This window comes from Urocampus carinirostris, chromosome 9 (assembly GCF_059441175.1).
Source record: "Urocampus carinirostris isolate Australia breed hairy pipefish chromosome 9, RoL_Ucar_1.0, whole genome shotgun sequence".
NCBI classification, from domain to species: domain Eukaryota; kingdom Metazoa; phylum Chordata; class Actinopteri; order Syngnathiformes; family Syngnathidae; genus Urocampus; species Urocampus carinirostris.
The window spans coordinates 76,716-90,693 of record NC_142357.1 but is presented as its reverse complement, the minus strand read 5'-3'; the positions used below and the strand labels follow the sequence as shown (position 1 = coordinate 90,693).

At 37.6% G+C, this 13,978-nt stretch overlaps 1 protein-coding gene across 2 annotated transcripts in view; it reads left to right on the top strand.

Moving 5' to 3' along the window:
* The first annotated feature begins 553 nt into the window (after positions 1–553).
* The window catches only part of LOC148359055 (ETS-related transcription factor Elf-2-like), a 34,970-nt gene continuing 21,545 nt past the window's right edge, over positions 554–13,978 (top strand). The window contains exons 1-4 of one of the 2 annotated variants that reach the window (XM_088344058.1): positions 554–854; positions 4,766–4,849; positions 8,855–9,194; positions 12,022–12,126. In XM_088344058.1, coding sequence (XP_088200184.1) covers positions 4,775–4,849; positions 8,855–9,194; positions 12,022–12,126 — 520 coding nt within the window. In that variant the 5' untranslated portion in view covers positions 554–854; positions 4,766–4,774. The remainder of the gene's footprint in view (positions 855–4,765; positions 4,850–8,854; positions 9,195–12,021; positions 12,127–13,978) is intronic. The other variant, XM_088344057.1, reaches the window with a different exon arrangement.

Sequence of the window (13,978 nt, the reverse complement as noted above, 5' to 3'; positions counted from 1 at the left end):
TAACAAAATTATTACAACAGAAATACTATGAAAATATAACGACAGTAATACTACAAAAATACTACAGATATAATACCAAAATTGTACTATGGAAATACTACAAATATACAACTGTAGAAATACTTCAAAAATAAACCTACAGCATTACCAGAAAATTATGGCTACAGAAATAATACAAAATATTACAAAAACAGTGATACAGTAATACAGTAATGCTAACAGATATATTACAAAAAACATACTATAAAAATACTGCAGAATACTACTGCAGAAATACTCCAGAATCAAATGGACTGAAGCATTTCAAGTCGCTGGAGTTCTTGCGGCACTGTGTTGTTCACATTTTGTTTTGTTTTACTTTATTTTATTTATCATCTCGCAGTTTTCATCATATTCAAGCCTGTCCTGTCCTATAATAAGAAAAAGAACATTATAAAAATACTATAATTTTTAGGGGTGCTTGGGTTGAGAGAAATTCGGAGTGTTTGAGCACCCCCAAAACTGGGCCGGTTACGCCCGTGGTGAGGCCGATAATTGGGTCTGAGGGGCGGAAAGTCCTCGTGACGTCAGAACGGTCGACCGTTGTGACCCGCAGTATCCGTTTAGTTTCCGCGTCTCCGCGCCGATAGCAAAGTATTGACATACACTAAAACATTAGCAAAGCATGCGAACGCTCTTGATCCAGATTCAAACTTGCTTCTGAGGATCGTCTGCAAGGTATAACCAGGCCCACAAAAATTATAAAGTGCCGCTTAGAGAGGGGAAACTGGTGTATGCTTTCTCTATCTACGGTTAAGTCAGGCCCGGATAGCGCTAGCTTTGGAGCGGCCTTTATGTTTGCACAGCGAAGCAAGGTAAGAGGAAAATGTAGCGTACATCATTTGTTCTCATAGTCAAGTCCTTTTTATTTGTCACTTCTCTTAAGAATCTTTTTTGCTGCTGTGAAATTTAGGAATTCAGTCTTAAATAACGATTAGTGCTAGCACACAAGTGTTAGCTTATAGCTAATGCTAAAGGCGCTAACTTGTTTGCCATCCATAGAAATCTGGAATTAGTCAAAAAAATTCATGTTTTGTAAATTATTTGAGCATCATCACCAGGTATGGTTAAATTGGCAATCCCTTGTATCCTAGTATAGCAATGTAATTTGTAATATTGTCTGGCATTGTAACCATGCCTCACAGAAAGTCAGCATTATTTTCCTCTTTCATTGGTTGAGTGAAAATGGACTGCTCTCGTTTTATTCTGTTTGAAATAATATGAATAAATTATCCTGCTAATTGGGTATTACTTGTAAAATTCCAATTTTAGTAGCCACAATGTATTTTTATGTCAAATTTATCTATTTAGAATAAAAAAATAATTATTTTTTTAGGTTTTGTATTTGCAAATTGCTATTTCGCTGACCAGGATGCCCGAGTGCATTGGATGGTATGGGTTGTTTTCTTTTTATTTGTTTAAGAATATGTTTTTTTATTCGCCACTTTGCCAGTGAGTGTGTAATGTTAGTAAATTGTTGATTGCTTTTGGGGTGTCTGTTTTCCTCAATGGTATGTTGAACACAATTTCAGTTTTTATAAATATTGATTTGAAAAGACTATATTGTCTTGTGAATTCATTGACAAAATATGACATTATAAAACAAGTATACTTTGCAGCCCTTATTGATATACAATACAAAGAAGCTTAACTGTGGATTAGTAAGAAAAAAACAATTAAACTTTTCGAAATAGCACATCGCAAAAAATAAATATAATGTGTTTTCATGACCTTAAGGAGCACATAAAAGTATCAGATTTTCTTCCAATAGTGTGATGCGTGTTTAATGTAAGATGGTGATTGTTAAAGTGTGGGCCGTTAGCGCCCTAATGCTCAATTCCGATTTTTTTAATGAATTCCTACGTTTTTGTGATATCGTTTGCATTTCTAACTTAATGCGACTTGTATGCGATCTCCTGTGACTTCTATGCCTCTCCTGCATGAACACATCACGTGTCCTGTCCGTGCAGAAGAGGAAACGTGATGTCACTCGCAATGTGTCAATTGTTTGCGGAAGTGCTCGTGGATGCTAACGCCAAAGCGTGTCTAACAATTTTAAAGTTACTGTGCTATCAGAGCCTTAAGTAAGTTGTCCCCCAAAATATTAATTAAATATAAAACCTCACTCTTCCGTCGGTGTATGTTCTCCTAGTTTTTGTCTGTCATGGTGTCTTGATTTCTACGCTAGGTGTAAGAACAGGGAAACCGAGAATTGAAAAATAATGAATTAATGGTTCTTAAGTGGAGGAAAGCTAAATTTTGAAGTCTGACCAGTTTTGGTCTCTGGGTCTTTCACTTTCCAATCAATACTTAAATAAAGAACAACCAAACTCAAGTTTTTCTCCCACTGTATTTTTAAATACACACACTTGTATGCTTGTCTGTGTTTTTACAGGGCAGCCTTAGCAGAGGGCACCCGCCCCTTATTGTGCAGTATGCCCTGTGTATGTTTTAAATACAGAACTAGCTAAATGTTGCAGTAAAGTGTAGTAGAGGGGTCAGGAGTGTATGGCTCTTTTCATGAGTGCTTATGGCTCTGAGACAATTTATTCCATGCAAATGTTTCCCATGCCATTCCTAACTTGAATGGGCAAAGCCTGTAACAGTGCACACAAAGCCAAACCTTCACTGAAGCCCTCAGTTGGTACTGTCTAGTATAAATAGGGCACATTTTTTACTACAATTCAGAGTCAAGGTGTCGCACCAAAAATACTCGTTTTGGCTGTACATCGCTAAGCAATCCTCTATATCAATCCAACACAGGTAACGCCAATTTACAGATGTTAGCAGGCTTTGTGAGAGCTTTGACGATCCAGGTGTTTAGAATCACCTGTATTGGAGCAGAGAAACCTCCAAAACATACAGGACATGCGGCTCTCCAGGACCGGGTTAGCCACCCCTGCTCTATATGGAAGCTCATTAAATAATCCGTGTTCACTGTTCTCACACCTTATGATGAAAATCCAAATATAAAACTGTAAATTTGCCAAATTGTCTGTTTAAAGCGCAGAGAGCATCATGAACAACGAGGTACACACCAGGCAGGTCCGAGATAAAGTTGTGGAGAAGTTTAAAGCCGGATTTGGATACAAAAAGATTTTCCAAGCTTTAAATATCCCAAGGAGCACTGTGCAAGCAATAATATTGAAATGTAAAGAGCATCACACCACTGCAGATTTGTGCAGTATACTGCACAAATCTGGCATCTATGGAAGAGTGTCAAGAAGAAAGCGATTTCTTAAAGACATCCATAAAAAGTGTTGTTTAAAGTGTGCCACAAGCCAGCTGGGAGACACACCAAACATGTGGAAGAAGGTGTTCTGGTAGTGTAAAACCAGAATTGAACTTTTTGACAACAATGCAAGACGTTATGTTTGGTGTAAAAGCTCATCATACTCAACACACCATCCCCACTGTCAAACATGGTGGTGGCAGCATCGTGGTTTGGACCTTCTTTTCTTCAGTAGGGACAGGGAAGATGGTTAAAATTGATGGGAAGATGGATGGAGCCAAATACAGGACCACTCCGGAAGAAAACCTGATGGAGTCCGCAAAATTCTTGAGACGGTGATTTGTCTTCCACAAGTCAATGACCCAAAACATAAAGCAAAAGCTACGATGAAATCGTTCACCAAAAAACATATTAAAGTGTTAAAATGGCAAGTTTAAAGTTATATATTTGTTGATAATTGTGCCACAGGCTCTGGGATTATTCTCATTTCAAAAATTGTATCAAATCTTCAAATGTCCCACAGTGAAATAAAATGTGCTGAAAAATAAGCTTGTCTGGAGAGTGGGTTTAGCGTTTTTTTTTTAATTGGCCACAAAGGACATGGTGTGGCTCTTTCCCTAAATAAAATAAAAATATTTTGCTTTCATGGCTCTTGAATCAAAAAGGTTCCTGGCCCCTGGTCTAGTACAACCAAAAACATGTGCTAAAAACACAAAGAAGAATACAAACTACGGAGACTCAAAGAGACCAAAGCACACGATTTTACTTATCTTTTTTGCTCATCCTTTCCTAAGTTTATGGGTACCTGTAAACGCGAGATGGCAGACAATAATGTAATCTGCCTTTGATCAGGCTCATGTTATATGAATTATATACTAAATTCTCTACCTTCAAGAATTTTAAAACAGAAATATTATGGTTCATGCATTTTATCATTTAAATCAATGTTTCCTGTTGTTTTTTTAATGAATAATGTTTTTTCTGTACCATTAATTGGTGCTAAATAATAAACACTGCCCCTTTTGAAATAAGGGTAGTGGACGCATTGTTAAAATAAAAGTACGATCACACCAGGACATGGTACGTGATGATTTGAATACTAAGATAATGTACGTTTGCCATCAAACCAATGTTCATTTTTGTTAAAAAAAATCATACTTCTTGAAATTTGTATTGCTTTTACACAGTGAATCCACACTTGGATCGCTGTCATGTTTTTCCGGCATCCTGCTGCCACGCTGTGCTATGTGGCACTGACCATCGCTCACTCCAGACAACACAATTTAATCTAGTGGGCATTTAGTACACATTAAGGCTTTAAACACACTCCGACTACATCTAAAGGTGAAATTCAAAGAGGCAAGGAAATGTTGTCGTATAATCTTTTTTTCAAACAATTTTATAAGCCTGAGGTATTAAAGAAGTCATTTGTGTGTGCTATTTTGCAAGTTCTTTTGGCGTGACGAAGTTTGCAAATGTTTATTTTGTTTTTAGGAATGAGTGATGACCTCTGTGGTGGTGTCCGATGGAGGAGGAAATATAGTGGAGTATGTCACTGTGTTGGAGGAGCCTCAACAAGTATGAAAATAATATATTAGCAAGAATGTGATTCATTCAGTGGTGGTACAATTATTAGTTGTGTTTCTGTAGTGCAGTGCTTATTTCGAGACTGTGTGGAAACAAATAGTGGCCCAGGGAGGGATGGACGCCACCAGACTGTACTTGCCCAAGACAAACCTCAGGAAATGGTGTGCCTACGACCCTTATGGTTAAGGGATCCTTACTACTAACCAATCATTTAACACAGTCCAGCCTGCATTTTAAAAGTTATTAATAATTTGCGTTATTTGGAAAACAGAAGCCACCAACTAATTATTTTATGTATAGTAATACAGTGATAACTCATTAGTAGATTCAATGAAAAATATTCATGTATAGTCCGTTATTAACACACCTTCACATTTTCTCTCAAAAAGTGCAGCCTTGAATGAGTTGGTGTTGGACAACCGTTGAAATATCAAATGGCACCAGCTCTTGTCGTCTCAATTGGTTTCTGGTTTCCTTAGGGCTGTGGTAGCTTGTCATCGTTGCGTCGTTATGTGAAGTGTCACTTCCCCCTACTGGTCGCACCCAAGAGGATAGCTCTGTTTAAAAAAACGTCTTTTGGCTCGGCTTACTAAGTAGAGCTGGCTCTACAGTTCCCAAACGGCTTCTCAGATAATTTGTTCTTTTAATTATATGTTATCAATAATAAAAAAAATATTATGCACCTAATTATTTATAATTAGTAATTTTATTTTTTGTTGTGGACCCGAGAAAAACACTAAATAATAATAATAATAATAATAATAATTTCCTTTGTATTGTCATTCTTTGTAACAATGTACACAGAACGAAATGTCGATACACCTGACCCGTTGTAGCGAGTCGATGCAGCCGCAGCCAACAGAAGGCGCCGCCATTATACCAATTAGGTATGTCTCGGCCGAGGCGCGAACCAGCGACCTCCCAGTCTCAAAGCGGGCACACTACCATCTAGGCTAAATAAAGGTTAAAATATTCAGCAAACTACAAATTGTTTTTGTATTTTTAGCATTTTACACACTAAACAGATTTAAAGTTGAAAAACAATAAGCCAAAGGTTAGCAGTCTCTAAGATTTAAAGATTTAATGCACTCAATATCATTAATGTGAGTCCAAATTTGACTATTTTTTTCTGTACAGTATTTCCTTTCTTATTCTTCTTCTGTATTGAACTCTATTACCCAATTATTGTAGTTCATAAATAGGAACAGCTCAAATAGCACAAAGTATATGCTAGCAGCAAGATAGCGACTTTATATTTGTCATCAAAGTGCACAAAAACAAAAAAAAGCGTTCTTTTGATTGGGACTGGATTTCTTCCTTTGAAGGTACTGAAAGAATTTACCTTGAAAGTGTTTTAAAAGTGCCTACATTTAGCCATGAAAAGGGGGTACAAACCATACAGATACACACACAGGTAAGATCCTAAGGCTAAGCCTGAACCCGGCCCGAGCTCGAATAGATCTAAAATGTCAATCATTACTCTGGGTCTGGGCCGGGATTCTGTTGCTGATATTTCTTCTTTTAATTAACTGCGCTTAGCGCAGGTCTCTCATTGTTCTTCGCTTCACACATAAAATATGAATGTTCTGGTTTTCCCCAGGCTCAATCCCACAAATCAATTTGTCAGGCTTGGACTGGTGCGGGCTTCAATACCCGAGGGCCGGCCAGGTCAATCTTGATTTTATTTTTTTACGCCTGATCTTAGCTCTACACAAATATAATTAACTTGCAACTGATTAACTTCACGTCTATTGTTAAATGAGTCAATTTTAGTTGTACACTGATAAAGAATTGTTGTGAATTGGCAGCCTTTGCAGACTGCAGTAAAGTGGTTGGTAGGAGAATCTATCCAAAAATTAGGATATGATGACAGACACTCATTTTAATATAGTTGGATACTATTTAACGTCAAATGACACCCAAACACAGTGCTTTGCTCGGTCATTACCAAAGTGAACGTGGTCATCTGGATCAAATGTACTGTATTAGGGATGCAACAAGTAATCAATAAAAGTACTAAAATCAATTATTTAAAGCATTGGCAACTAATTCAATCATCAATTTGCTGTACAGTAATCAGGGATCAGAATTTTCCGCGGATTTCCGCTGTTTTTGAACCCCAAAGGCATTCCGACTTTTTCACTTTTTCTCTTGCGTAGCAAACAAATTCAAAATCCGACTGTCTCACTCTTTCCTTTATTGCTCTGGCGCACCCTGGCGGCCGTTAGAAAAATTGGCCACATTGTCGCACAAGCTGCAGGGACTGAACTGCATTTGAACTTATCTTGCAGTATTTACAAAAAAAATCAGTTATGTGGGCAAATTATTCTAATCTTCTAAAAATGTTACTTAAATGATAAATATAAGCATGGTTTTGGACAAGTATATTGCCTAAAACCCAGGTTTTTTTTTTTTGAGGGGGGGGGGTGTCTGGGGGGGGGGGGGGGGTTCCACCCTGGTTTATTCCTGGACCTGGCTATTTCAGCTGAAAATGAAAATCTTTATTCTGATCCCTGAGTAATCCCTCGGTTATCGCGGTTAATGGGGACCAAAACCAACCGCGAATTAGCGACGCCCCTTTAAAAATGCTTAATTTTTAAAAAATATTATTTTTATTTTTTTAAATTATTGTATTTAATTATTATTTTTTAGACCTGCGAAGCTCTGAACCCGCGAACGTGGAACCACGAAGTCGCGACGCCTCTTCAAAAATGCTGGAATTTTAAAATTATTATTATTGTTATTATTTTTATTATTTATAGTACCACATTGTTCCAGCAGAGGGCGCCAAGACCGTTACTATAAAAAGTTATCCAACATTTTATTAAATATTTTTTTATTAACTTGCATCAATACAAACAAAATTGGCATGGGTGTTTCAACTTTGACCTTGACTCAGCCTCTTGGCTGAGAGCAAGTGTCTCGGCCCCTTGGCTTTGTAGCGTATTATGATTTCACCGATAACGGATAATGGGTAATCGATAAAGAATATAGAACAATAAACCTTACAAAAAAATTTTTCAGACAAAGATTTACCGCACTCCAAACTTTTCGTCAGGCAGATCTGGCAGATGTTTTGGTCTCGCGGTTCAAGTTTTCGTCTGCACGCCGATCTCTAGTTGTGTAGTGGAAAGTCCGTCTCTTTTTTTAGAGAACCGGCTTTTTCGGCTCATCTTATTAAAAGGAGCCCTGAAACGACTCACTTGCTTTGATGCATTATATTAAGAGTTATTATGTTGTATAAAGAAGTTGAGAAAAAAAGGAAGTATAAAAAGAGAAAATGAAAAAAGACAGGTTTCTGGTTATCCCTTTAATCGGTATATTATCAACAAAAATTTGATGCCGAAAATGAATTAATAATTTGATGATTAAAACTGATAGAATATATATATTTAGATTATATATTTGTCACCGATTTACAATTTCAACTTTGATAACACTAAATTTTGGGGACCCATAGATCTCTGTTGGGACCCATAGATTTTTGAGCATGCGAGACCCCGGGACCCATCACTTTTCAGAGGTAAAATGAACACTGTAGAAGTACAGCATATATTTGTATTTTTGTATGTCAAGTTAATTGTCAAACAAACATTGATTTGAGTACTAGGCAAAAATAAATTAACTATTATACCACTGTTATTTTTTATAAAAAAATATGTATATTATCGTTTGAGAAATGTGTATTTCTTTTACTCAGCGGAATCCCCACTTAGGTCTATGCCATGTTTGTCTGGAAGGAGTCCACCACGCTGTGCTCGGTAGCGCTGTGCTCACTCGCACCACACAACACAGTGCCATCTAGCGGTCAAATATTACACATTGGGTTTTTAAATGTTTGGTATTTGTTGTGAACTTAAAATCATCGATTTTGTTTTAAATTACATCTCATAATAATAATAATAATTTCCTTTGTATTGTCATTCTTTGTAACAATGTACACAGAACGAAATAAATGACATTTGTCATCCCTTTTTGTATCTTTTCAAACTACAGTGTGTGCAGCAGCCTTCAGATGAGGGGGAGGAACTCGGAGTAATACAACAGGAGGTAGAAACTGTTATTGTGGGAGAAAGCGAAGAAGCGGCAGAAGAAGATGATGAAGCCAATCATCAGGTCGTAGAGGCAGTGATTGTAGGAGGAGACAGAGAGGTGGAGAAGACAAGACATGTGGTTGTCCAGGAGGATGGGTCTCCTGCAGTGATTGTGGAGGAGGTGGCCAGTGCCCAAGTGGAGCAATGTTACTCTGCACAGGTGCTAGTGTATAATGATGAAACCTACTTGATGCAGGATGTGGCTGAAGAGCAGGAGATTGTCACAGAAGTGGCAGAGACAGGTGAGCCAATACAATATAGTAATCCCTCGGTTATCGCGGTTAATGGGGACCAAAACCACCCGCGAAAAGTGAAAATCCGCAAAGTAGTGACGCCCCTTCAAAAATGCTTAAAAAAAAAAAGATTTGTTTTTCTTATTATTATTTTTAAAATTGTTTTATTATTATTATTATTATTTTTAGACCCACGATGATCTGATCCCGCGAACGTCGAACCGTGAAGTAGCGAGGTCCCACTGTATTTGTTTTTTATTAGTACTGAACAATAAACTAGTTCAGGAGTCGGGAACTTTGGGTCAAAAAGGCAATTAGTCGGTTTGGCAGTACTCACCACCTCTGTAAGATTATCAAGTGACAGATCACTAAATTGGGAAAAAAATCCCTGGACCAGTCTCACATCTATAACTCAGACCTTTGACATGTGACGTATTTACATGGTCTTTAGGAATCTCTGCTTTTATGCAACAAATCTTTTTATTTAAGAATACCATAATGTCTTTGGCTGAATGCGTAGAACTTTCTGGAATAATCTGTTGCCTTCCTAGCAATGCTAGTGTCGAAGAGGATTTTGGGGTTATTCTTTTGTGCCGCAATACCTTCGAAGAAAAAGCTGACTTTGCAGAGGCAAGGGCTGCTTTATACTTTACAAGCTGTCAAACCAGGTTTCACTGAAAATCTCAAGCTTAGTGGCGTGCCATTTCGTTCAGATTTTCTGCACTCTTGTTTAAGCAATCTATTTTTTTAAGTTGACCAAGGCGTGCGTCTTTTGGGTTGTGATTTAAGCTGTAGGCGTGCCACAGAATTCAGGAAACTAGTCATAGTAGCATTAAAATTGGTCGTGAGTGAGCCAATAGTGCTTTTATATAAAGGAAACGATGCAACTACCCCTTGAAGAAGATCAGAGTGACTAAATACTGTGGCTGCTAAATTCTTAAATAGAGTTAGCCAGCACATCAAATGTAACTAAATAATGATTAGAAATGACATTTCTATACGGTAACACTGGCACATTTGAGGTTGATACTCCTTGAGTCAGAACCAAGTCCAGTGTGTTTCCAACTTTCCATCTCAGTCGGCATATCAATCAATTGATTAAAACCAAATGTCTCAATTAGAGACCAAAATGCAACAGTGGGCGAACTGAGTGGGGAATTCATGTGAATGTTAAATTCCATCATCATTGTGTCCTCTGCCGTTTCCAAAATCAATTTTGCAGTCCCACAATGTAGCTCCCTTAGCTTAGCACGATTGCCCGAGCGACAGCCCTGCTTTTGTTTACGTCTCTGCTGCTTCGTAAGTGGGTTGACCACCCACGGAGATCCCGTAACCCTTTGTATTTCGTGCGGGATATCAAAGATGGCATAAAAAGTGCCAATAAGTTGTAATTTAGACTCAGACCTAAATTTATAAGTTACTTGCGACTTTTGGTATTACTGGCCAAGCATGTCTTCATAGTTTGTATTCTTCCTTGCACTCGTTTTTGGTTGGACTACACAATAAAGCAATATCTAGTGGTCAAAAAATGCACATTGTTCCTTTGATGCAATAAGAGCTCATGCATGTTACGTACACGTCTATACTTTTTCACATTAATTCATTTATAGTTTCACATTCATTCTTAAAGGTTTTTTACTTTGGCTCTTATTTTGTCTTTTAAATTAAAAAATATATGAGAGAACAATAAAATGTTTTTAATCGGGGCCTGATTTGGCCCAGTTTTACCTGGACCCTAGCTCCAGAGCAGCGCTAAGAATCAAATGGACCGAACCATTTCAAGGCAGTTGAGTATTTCTTAAGGTGCAATGTTTGCATTTATGTTTTGTTCAACATTTTTTTTAATCTAGTTTTTCCAAACATATTTAACCTTATTCTGTCCTTTATTATTATTATGATTGGGCTGACAGACTGGTTATGCTCATGGGTAAAAGTGCCATGGGCATTACATCATTCGAATAACCGCACCCCCACTTTTCAAGGGAATGTAGGAGCACAGCGGCGAGAAGAAAATCATGTTTATCATTCAATCAACCAATTAACCGGGGGGAAAAAAGCGCGTGAAAGGACAATCCCAAATCTTGGATGCATCATAATTGATGTGAATGGTTCTAAATTGATTCATAAAAGTATCAATTTTGATTTTAAAAATGGAGACCAATATAGAAAACAACCTGCTGAACTAAGAAGTTGCATTTCCGGGACACTTTGCTTTTTATCAAACGAAGGCGTGTTGAAAAGAGATCGACCAAAAATCTGCCTGGCCCAACCTGTCAACCTGCACGTTTTTGCCGTACAAAGTACGATTATTATGCATTTTAAGAAGTGTACGCTGTACAAGAAAATCTGTACGGAAAAACGCAAATTTGTCAATTATGGGTACCATCCGGTATACACTGACTATCACGAAACGGTACATCAATCAAGTCAAACGAGTTTGAGTTGTCTAGTGAAAGGAAGTCCGTCTATTTTTAGAGAAGCTGCTTTTTCGGCTCAACTCATTAAAGAGAGCCGGCTCTCAAACGGCTCACTTGCTTTGATGCATTATATTACGAATTATGATGTTGTATAAAGAAGTTAAGAAAAAAGGAAGTATTGACAGGTATGCTGGCCTGATATTCAACATATTGGCAGTGATATATATATAAGCCATTTTTAAATTCTGATTTTGACACTTAAAAGAAAAATGGGTTGCTAATTGTTGTTCTTAAGTCCTATTCCAAGTGCAATTATAGCACCTTTCATGAAAAAGAGAGAAGCATGTTTGTCATCACCTACTTGCATGTTTCGCTTTGAATGCTGTCACATGTTTAAATTATGCTATTGTGTTTTTAAGTTGAGATGTCCACCCAGGACTTGGTCTGTTTTGATAAAACCTTTGAAGCTGCTGAAGCTCTTCTACACATGGAGTCTCCCAGAGGGTTGCAAGACCGTGATTCAGGTAAGCACATATGCTTGAATTAGCATGTATTTTGGGCTGCAGGGACAGATTTCAGAGTATTAGTTTCTTTCATTTCGGAGTTTTGTTGTGTGGCGCTCTGCTCTCTCTTACTTGTAAACTAGTTGCAAAAAAAAAAACAACGAAGTTGAACAAAATATTCAACTTCGAGGGTATTTTGATTACAAGGGTGAAGTGGGGGACAATATTTTCCGCATACATCTTTTAAAATTAAATAAAGGATTATTTCCTTCATATCTCTCAGCAAATTTAATTATTAGGTACCATTATGTTTCTGATGAGCTCCAAAATTGAGCTCCATTTTTTCGTCCGGTCTGTATACAAGATGGTGGTTTGCCAAAAACACAGATTTACAAAATATTTGGATATAAAACTGTTGTATTTATTATATATTGATGGACAAGGGTTTACATAAGAAATAACTTATTTACCAATTGAATTAAAGAGCCAAGTTTATTCTTTTCAAAACTTGTCTTGCCTTTTTGGAGCACCAAATACGTTTTTAGATCATTATGTCAGGAAAACATGAAGACCTTATTTATTTATTCTAAAAGGTGGCTACACTCGCTTTAGGTGAATTCTTTTTTACCGTTTTTGATTCAATATACTTCAATCAAGACAATCGCACTCTTGGATTTATGAACTTTTCTTTCACTAATCATCGACTGAAGAAGCTTGAATCGAACACAAACAATAAAAAGAACTAGACAATTCCCACGGCAATTGTAAGAGTTGTAATTGATCTGGAAGATGATCCCGTCATATATATATAACCCTGGTTGTTAGCATTATGAGTTAGCATCAAATTTTTAACCCAGAGAGATGTTTCTGTCATTTTTTTACTTGGTTCTGTGGGGGGACTCCGCCCCCCCACACCCCCCGGTACTGGCAAGTTCATTTGAGATGGGCTCACAACCGTTAGCAACAAGAATATGCCTTGTGGAGGTCTAAAAAACACCTCCATGGTAAAACCATAGTAATAACACTGTTATTACACTTTAAAAACTTTTAAAATATACATGTTCAAATAGAATGGGCCGTTCGATTTGAATTGGCCCATCCAGAATGCATTGAGCCCATTCAATTTGCTGAGTCGTTAGCACGTTAGCATTAGAAAAAATTTTCAGCATGAAGAAGTTAGCATTTAGCCGTTAGCATCACTTTTTAGCATGTATCTGTTAGCATAACTCATCAACATGAGACCATTGGCATAATTTGTAAATATGAAGTCGTTAAAATATTGCGATTACAAAAAATTTTTAGCATGAAGAGGTTAGCATTTAGCCGTCAGCATCACTTTGTAGAACGTGCCTGTTAGCATAATTCATTAACATGACGCCATTAGCATAATTTGTAAATATGAAGTCGTTAAAATATAGCCGTTACCAAATTTTTTACTATGAAGAAGTTAGCATTGCCGACAGTGTTACAGCTAGCTTGCGCTAATGTTTGGGCTGGCTAATGGTAATGTGGGTCGGGCCCCCTCAAGCCACCCTGGACAATCCCTGCTTACTATGACTACACTCTGGAAAAGCCCTCGTTTCCATGACTACCCTTAGAAATGAATGGGCCCATGTATTTTGGATGGGAGAGTCTCAAAACCCATTATTCCGGATGGGGACTTTTTTTGGTCCCCGGGGCCCCGGCGACTTGTATCGCTGTCAAAAGACAAGCCACAAGAGTCCCGGTCGGGCCGGAATTTTTGGTATATGAATCGATGGGGTACTCGAAAAGCTCTGGGAGGAGTTCCCCGTTACAATTCGGCGGAAGAAGATAGATATAATAATAATATCTCGGGGGATTATAATATTTGTGCTTGCTTCGCTTACAGCAC